Below are 8,252 nucleotides of genomic sequence, written 5' to 3' on the forward strand. Positions count from 1 at the left end.
AGGGATGGTCCGTCAACTCAGAATATTCTGACTCTTCCTACAACCCTCCCTGTGACTCCAACTTATCTTTAACTGTCCCCTGGTCTCTCTGACCCCCTGAGATGCTGGCCCAACCCTGTATCCTTGTGGCCAGAACAGACAATCTAGGGTGGAGAATCAAATTGTAACATGAGAGCTGCTGGACTCCTGATGATGCCCTGGCCAAATAAAGTCCCTAGACTACCGGCAAAGGTTCAGCCCAGGGAAACAGACATGGGAAACCACTTATCACTTTCAGAATATGCTTGAAGAGGTTCAAGTTTTCCATCAGGTGAAACCTATTCTACCTGTGGAAGGCAAGGGGGCAGGGTGGGGATGAGATACCAGATCAGTTCCTGTAACTGTTCTTTCTCCATCTATGATCTGGGCCAAGAATGTTCCATAAAAGGCTCCCTCCCTCATGTACCACGGCCACAGGGAATTTCTCCATGTGCTGACTTAGATCTTACCTGAACTCTGATGCAGACCCTTCCTTTTGGGTTTGATTATTGCTCTCTAACTAGTTCCATAGATGAGCTGTTTAGATCATTCCTTGCTTTCCAAGGCCACCTTGCCTGGGACGTGCCTGTCCTAACTTCTCTGAGATCCAACTTCGGCTTTTAAGATCTCAGCATGAATCAGAGCCCTGGGCCCCTCATTCATTTGGAAAGAAAGGGTGGTTGGCAGGGTGTGTTGAGTTAGAGGTGCCAATGGAAAATGTCTTGTGCTTATGAGAGAGGTCTAAGCTGGAGATAGAGATTTCGGAGTCATTAATGCTTATAGGTGGTAGTAGAAGCCACGAGTGTGGATGAGCTGCTCAGATAGAGTGAGCTGCATGAGAAGAGAATAAGGGATGAAACCCAGAGACGACCAACAGGGAAGGGTCAGGCAGAGGTGCCTGCAAAGATGACTGAGCAACTAGAGAGGCTGTAGCGAAACTAGGAGAGAGGGGCTCCACCGAAACTGTGAAAGAACTTCAAAGAAGCAGGGAGGGGCCGCCCCGTGGCTTAGCGGTTAAGTGCACGTGCTCCGCTACTGGCGGCCCGGGTTCGGATCCTGGGCGCGCACTGACACACCGCTTCTCCGGCCATGCTGAGGCCGTGTCCCACATGCAGCAACTAGAAGGATGTGCAATTATGACATGCAACTATCTACTGGGGCTTTGGGGGAAAAAAAACGAGGAGGATTGGCAATAGATGTTAGCTCAGGGCCGGTCTTCCTCGGCAAAAAAAAGAGGAGGATTAGCATGGATGTTAGCTCAAGGCTGATCTTCCTCACAAAAAAAAAAAAAAAAAGAAGCAGGGAGGAGTCAACAGTGTCAAATGCAGCTAAGTGTAGTAAATTGAAGTTTGAATTAGATTCAGCAACTGGGAAGTCACTGGGGACCTTTGGACTAGCTCATTCAGAGGCCTGGGGGGAGCAGAAGCAGAGTGAGTCATAGACTGTCTATGCTCGGCAGCACAGAGCACTCTGGGTACCAAAGATGTATCTCTTTATTGACTGCTACCTGCCCCTCCCCCTTTCTGCTTACATTTATGTTTCTCTTAGCTGAAACACCCAAAAACATTGCTAGTCTGGATCAATACAATAGTTTGAGATCTTCTTCTTCTTCTTTTTTTTAACTATGAAAACTACTGCAAAAGCTTTGCTGGGTTCATATATAGCACTATCTCACAGTTTACCTTCAGGTTCTGAGTTTGCAAGCTGGTAAACACTTTAACTGGTTCAACATAATATAAATTTGGCTTTTCATGGCAATGCTAGTCCCACATCACTAGTCCCATTGACAATAACTGGCTGGAGTGACCAGCAGCCTCAGTCTTCCTTGCGGTCTCCATCTGCCCAAAGTCACCTCTGTTTCCTATCACTGTCCCTGATTTTTCTTATGCTTGGCTAACTTCACTCATTTGTTGGCTTCTTCTCTCTCCTCAAAGGTTTATTATTTAATTTATTTATTTTATAATTTTATTTATTTATTTTCCCCCAAAGCCCCAGTAGATAGTTGTATGTCATAGCTGCACATCCTTCTAGTTGCTGCATGTGGGACACGGCCTCAGCATGGCCGGAGAAGCGGTGAGTTGGTGCGCGCCCAGGATCCCAACCCAGGCAGCCAGCAGCCGAGCGCAGGCACTTAACTGTTAAGCCACGGGGCCGGCCCTCAAAGGTTTAATTATTGAACAAAACATGTATCCCATACATTTATGCCATGCCTTCACATTTATTTACAAAGCAGCTTCTATTATTTACATCTCACAACAACTCCAAGGAATTATTAGGTAGGAAGGGCAGCGGCGACGCGCATGCGCCCCCTGCCTGCACTCCGGCGCGCTGCAGCCCCGCACGGGCGCTGCCTCTTCCCGCCCGCCGGTGAGGAGCTCTAGAGAAAGCCAAGATGCGAGTGCCCGCGCAAGGCTTCCTAGGAAATGTCTTGGCTGGACGTGTTAGAACTACAAATCCCGGTACGCACCGCGCTGCAGCCCAGACGATGAGGGTGCTTTCTGGTGAATCTGAATCTTGTTTGTCAGTGCCATTGGGAATTGCTACAAAGCCTGATTCAATATTCACAGCAGGCTTTTGGGGAACATGATAGTTCTTCCGCTAGGTGCACAGGAACGGACTTAGCTTTTGCAGCTTCCTCGTACTTGCTCGATGTGGCGAATCTGCGGTTGTGATACCGTGGCTAGGCGCGCAAGGCCCCAACGTGAAGCGTGTGGAATCTGCCTTGGGAAGAAGGACGCGAGGGTTTCTTGGGCCGCTACAGGCATGGCGGCGACTGCCCCCAGTGCGGGGGGCTCGGCGCCTGAGGCGGCAGGGTCGGCCGAAGCCCCGCTGCAGTACAGCCTTCTTCTGCAACACCTGGTGGGTGACAAGCGTCAGCCCCGGCTCCTGGAGCCTGGTAGCCTGGGCGGGATCCCGAGTCCGGCCAAGAGTGAGGAGCAGAAGATGATCGAGAGGGCGATGGAAAGCTGCGCCTTCAAGGCAGCGCTGGCCTGCGTGGGAGGTGAGGCGAGGCGAGGGGGCCGCGTGGGAGGCTGAGGGCTGGGACAGCAGCGGGGGCCTCTGCCAAGAAGCCCACGCGCCTGGGAGGCGAGGGGCCTGTGGCCCTCGACCCCAGTCCACCTTGACGCCTCTCTGGTCCCTGAGGTTAGCTTTCGCCTCTGGAAATTGGGTCAGAGAATCGGTACTATGGGTCGGGGCTTGGAGTTATAAAATGGCTGACTTCGTTCATTCGCTTTTTTTTTTTTTTTTTGTGAGGAAGATCGGCCCTGAGCTAACATCCGTGCCCATCTTCCTCCACTTTATATGGGACGCTGGCCCAGCCTGGCCCTACAAGCGGTGCGTCGGTGCGCGCCGGGATCCGAACCGGTGAACCCCGGGGCCGCCGCAGCGGAGCGCCGGCATGTAACCGCTTGCGCCATTGGCGGTCCCCGTTCATTGACTTTTAAATAATCATTTTTCCAATTGTTACTGAGCGAGTATCACGTGCCAGGCAGTGGAGAGACAGGGTGAGAGACAAGAGCTTTGTTCTCGTGAAACTAACATTTTAATATATAGAGAAAGAACAATGTTGTGAAGGAGGCTGGCCTGGCAGAAGAGTGCTGCAGACACAGGGAACAGCAGGTGGGAAGGTCTGGCAGGAGCTGGCTTGAGGGTTGGAAAACAGAACGGCCAGTGTGACTGGACAGCGGTGAACAAGGGGGAAAGTCTGGACTTGGCTTTTTTTTTTTTTTTTACCTTTTGAGGATTTGAGAATGTAGCTGCCCCGTGTGCAGAGTAAAGAGGTTGACCACATTTGCAGATGAGTTTAAATCTCGTTGAGAATGAAAGACATTTGACAAACAAATATAGAGCGAGTGCCATTGAGAAGTATAGTAGAGACAAGAAAGAGCTTTTTGGGGAGGACCACAGGAACAGGTGAGACTGGAGCTGTAGCCTGAAGGATTGAGAGAAGGGGGTAGACGGGAGGAAGAGAAATGTCATTTCACGTTGGCGGTGGAGTGGGGGATCTGGGCTTTTTGCCTACAGGCGTTAGGGCAGTCTTTGATGGTTTTAGGAGTGTAAAAGGTGGTAATGAGCGTGTTGACTCAGGATGGAGCATGGTGAAGGATGGGGAGACCAGGTAGGAAATTTGCCATGCCGAAGCTCAATGAGTGTGCCTGACCCTAATAGGTCATTTACGTGTTTGTTGAAATGATGGATGAGTCTTTGTAGTGCTGCAGGGTGGAAGTGATAAAGGCCCCCAGACTAGGATGATAATTATGGACATAGACAGAGTTGTAGGGGGAAGCAAAGAAGCAGTCACAAATGCTCCTGAGGTTTGGAGCTGGGGTGACTGGAAAGTAGGAGCCATAAGTGAGAAACTCTGGATGGGAGGTCCCTTTGATTTCATTGAACATACATTGACCTTGAAGTGATGAGAGAGCATCCATATGGAAATGTCCAGCAGGCTCAGCAAGGTCAGATGTGGACAGCAGTGTGGGGTTTGCCATTGGTAGCTTTGTGACCTTGGGGAAGTTACTTAACCTGAAAGAGGCTCAGTTTCTTCAGCTACAGAAAGGAGAGGATAATAGTTTCTGTCTCACAGGATTCTTGTGAAGAATAAATGAGGCTGTGACTATAAAGCATCAGAGTAATTGGCACATGGTACTTGGTTAATCACTATTATGAATGTCGTCATCGGAAGTGATTTACAAAATTGAAAGCTGAACTTGAGGGTGACTGGTTGCATATGAGAGTGTAGAGAGAGAACAGAGGGTTAAACACCGAATCTTGAGGAATATTAGAAAATGAAAGGAGGAAGAACACCAAGAGGAGACAGAAGAAGATGTCCACAAGTAGATCCTAGATTGCGTAATGTGGAAACCAGACAAGTGGAGAGTTTGAGTGGCAAGGGAGGGTGTCCTCTTCGTTGGTGGCCACCCAAAAGGTGCTATTGGAGTATGACCTCATTACAGTAATGCAGAAACATGCCAAAGAAGTCTTCATCTCTTTGTTTTTAGGATTTGTCTTGGGAGGTGCGTTTGGGGTGTTCACTGCCGGCATTGATACCAATGTGGGCTTTGACCCTAAGGATCCTTACCGGACGCCGACGGCAAAAGAAGTTCTTAAAGACATGGGGCAGAGAGGAATGTCCTACGCCAAAAATTTTGCCATCGTGGGCGCCATGTTTTCTTGCACTGAGTGTTTGGTAGAGTCTGTAAGTGTCTCTGCCTTCTCAGAAAGCCTTACCTGCTGCCATCTTATGACATCTAAGGAGAAATGGTCTTAATGTTATTAGAAAGCAGATCAGAAACCTCTGATACTTGCTTGCTAGATTGAATTTCCATTAGATAGTCCCTAATGTAAACTTTTTTGTGTGTTTATGGTTTGGGCTTGCATTATTTTTTACTTCTTTTTGTAGGCTAGAAGTTGGTTAATGATTTAAACATGACACTTACTGGGGAAATCTCTTACCAGAGACATTTTGATTACTTCTCAAATGCTGCGCTTTGTTTCAGCGCTCTGCTGCCACCTGCAGGAAGCATCTATGAACACATGCAAATTTTAGGAACTAGATTTTTGAAAGAGAAAAAGATTAGGTTTCCTTTGGGGTGGGACTGAATTAGCCAGCTAGAAACCCTGTTTTTTTTCCTTAATCGTCTTGTCTGGCTTGTTTCTTTGGCTCTGAACTGCACTTTTCCACCCATAGTACCGGGGAAAATCAGATTGGAAGAACAGTGTCATTAGTGGCTGCATCACGGGAGGAGCTATTGGTTTCAGAGGTTAGTAAACAGCTCTCGAATGGTTTTCTCTGTGGACTTGGACAATGTGCCGAAGTTGACATTTCCAAACATGTGAGTGTTCCAAGGACAGCCCAAGGCCTGTGTGAACACTTGGTATTCTTCCCTTCTGACAAATAAATCATGCTTGCTTCTTCGTTAACTCAATCTTGGAAACTTCTAGTATCTAGATGAGGGTTTCTCATCCTTGGCACTGTTGACATTTTGGACAGATGAATCTTTTCTGTGGGGGGAGGGGGGCTGTCCTGTGCCTTGTAGGATGTTTAGCAGTATCCCTGGCCTCTACCCACTAGATGCTAACAGCACACTTTAGTTGTGACAACTAAAAGTGTCCCCAGAAATTGCCAAGTGTCTCCTGGGGGGCCAAATTGCTCCCAGTGAGAACCACTGATAGATCTAGATCTATCTTAGAAAAAAGAACTGCCCACATATTGAATATATGGGAAGAACTTCCTCACAGTAAGTAATTCCTGGAAAATGTTGATATTCAGGATAGTACAGAAGCATAGCTCGGCCCCATTGAGCCCTTGAAAGCCCATTTGTCCACATATCAGGCTCTACTGAACTTTCAGCTCCATGCATTTCAAGTATTTAGACATTTTTCTTAATAATACTATACAACTGTTGGTTTTAATTTTGTGTCTAAGTTATTACGGTAATGTCTTTCTGCAGTTGAGGATTCTTAGATTTCTACCCAGTGAAAGCCAAATATAGGTATTCTAGAAATGTTGGGTTATCAGCTGTAAATAACAAAGAAAGAAACCAGTTTACTGCCACTTCTCCCTGTTGACGTGTCCATCAGGAGCGTGTTGTGGGGCGTCATGACCTGACTTTCCTGACGTGTCCAGTGCTGGGCCGCTTCCCATCTGCCAAGCCCTGACTTACCCAAAGCAAAAAGCCTGTTTTCTCATTTTGTGAGAGGCAGGATGATTTGCTATCATTAAAACCTGCTTTTGCTCCTCAAACAGCCATTCATGATTTATAGAGTAATGTCTCCTTTGGTCTTCCCGTCGCTCAGCTTTGTCAGGGCCTCTGAGAAGCTCAGCTCCCTCTCAGACGGCTTTGATCACCTTCCCAGGAATTTACTCAATAAACAAATCAGAGTAACAGGCCGTATGCTTTCACTTGATTCCAAGGGCTGGTTCTCTTAACCAGTTTCCTGCCTCTGAGGGGCTATTTTCATGAGACTGGAAATATTAATTCTTTGGAATGAGAAAAGTTAAACGAATGTAGTTAGATAAAGCACACTGAATTAAATTGTATACACAGCTTCATTGAAGTCATACAGATCTCTGATAGGTTGAATGACTTAGAATGCTTAAGCTGATTCCTTTGCATCTGTGGGTATGCAAACTTTTTGTGACTGCAACCTGACCCAGCATCTGTCACCACAGGTAATGTCATTTCTGTTTGCTTTACAGCTGGCTTAAAGGCTGGGGTCATTGGCTGTGGAGGTTTTGCTGCTTTCTCTGCTGCAATCGATTATTACCTACGGTGAGAGTATTGCCTCTGGGGAAGGACAGCGCCAGCCCAGGATCAGAGCTGTACCGTGGAGGGCAGTTTCTGCAGCACTCCGGGCACTTGCTTCAGAGACTGAAGATACTTGTTTTCCCTCATATAGTTGGTGTGCTGAGGAAGCTGCCTGGCTGCTGTCTGCCTCCATCCTCTGAGCAGCTGCACCCTCTGCTTCTGGACTCCTGCCTGGCTGTGCAGGGGCTGTGCCCTGCCAGCCTCTCTCTTTGGGGCAGATCAGGAGACAATGTGTTGACTTACTTAAGAATTAAGCTCCACAGAGGTTCAGTCCTGACCACAGCTGGCCCTCTGGTTGTTTGGCGCTGTAGGAACAGAGGTGACTTTACATATACCGAGGAAGCTGTTCTACCTTGGAACTCCGTGCAGTTATCCATCTCGCGTATCAGGGCAGGGCCAAGTAAATTTATGCCATCCGGCTAGTTATATCGTCTTGTTTAGCATTCTGATATCCTTGTTAAAAAGATATATATTTATATTACGGTTTAAAAGTTTGGTTTATTTTTATTTTTAAATTCCACAATTCCCCAAAATGCTGCCAGATGGCCCAAAGATTGAACATCCAAAGGGAAAGAGTAAGAGGCTCCTGAGAAGTCTGAGAATGTTAGGTTCTCAGGGTTTGTAGAATAGTGTTATCCTCACCGAGATTGTTACATTGGCCAGGGCCTTCCCCCCAAGAAGCCCAGCCTGGCCACTTCCTAGGATGCATTGAGATTCCATGCATAAGGCCTGCGTGGCCTCTTGTAAAAAACCCTTGAGGGCTGGCTGATAGGAATGCCTGCAGTCTGAACCACATACTGGTTTTATGCTCTGACACTGGAGCAGGCCTGGCTCGAGGACACGACGTGTGAAGGGGCCTGCTATGATCGTCTTGATGACTAAATCACAGCAGCTGCTGGGTGAGAGCAGACCTTGTTGAGGGGC

At 47.8% G+C, this 8,252-nt stretch overlaps 1 protein-coding gene across 1 annotated transcript; it reads left to right on the forward strand.

Moving 5' to 3' along the window:
* Nucleotides 1-2,612: 2,612 nt before the first annotated feature.
* On the forward strand, nt 2,613-7,819 carry TIMM22 (translocase of inner mitochondrial membrane 22). Its single transcript, XM_004433334.3, has 4 exons — nt 2,613-3,019; nt 5,019-5,215; nt 5,708-5,780; nt 7,220-7,819. Exons 1-4 carry the CDS (start codon nt 2,668-2,670, stop codon nt 7,294-7,296), a joined length of 699 nt encoding a protein of 232 aa, XP_004433391.2. The 5' UTR covers nt 2,613-2,667; the 3' UTR covers nt 7,297-7,819.
* The last annotated feature ends 433 nt before the right edge of the window (nt 7,820-8,252 follow it).

Source organism: Ceratotherium simum, chromosome 16 (assembly GCF_057802395.1).
Source record: "Ceratotherium simum simum isolate JZ-2026a chromosome 16, ASM5780239v1, whole genome shotgun sequence".
Classification (NCBI taxonomy): Eukaryota; Metazoa; Chordata; class Mammalia; order Perissodactyla; family Rhinocerotidae; genus Ceratotherium; species Ceratotherium simum.

Excerpts from the sequence above, each read along its gene's own strand:
- TIMM22 (XM_004433334.3), top strand. The coding sequence starts at position 2,668 with ATGTGGCGAATCTGCGGTTGTGATACCGTGGCTAGGCGCGCAAGGCCC. Across the intron at positions 5,216-5,707 it reads CTGAGTGTTTGGTAGAGTCT|TACCGGGGAAAATCAGATTG; the intron begins GTAAGTGTCTCT and ends TTCCACCCATAG. Across the intron at positions 5,781-7,219 it reads AGGAGCTATTGGTTTCAGAG|CTGGCTTAAAGGCTGGGGTC; the intron begins GTTAGTAAACAG and ends TTTGCTTTACAG.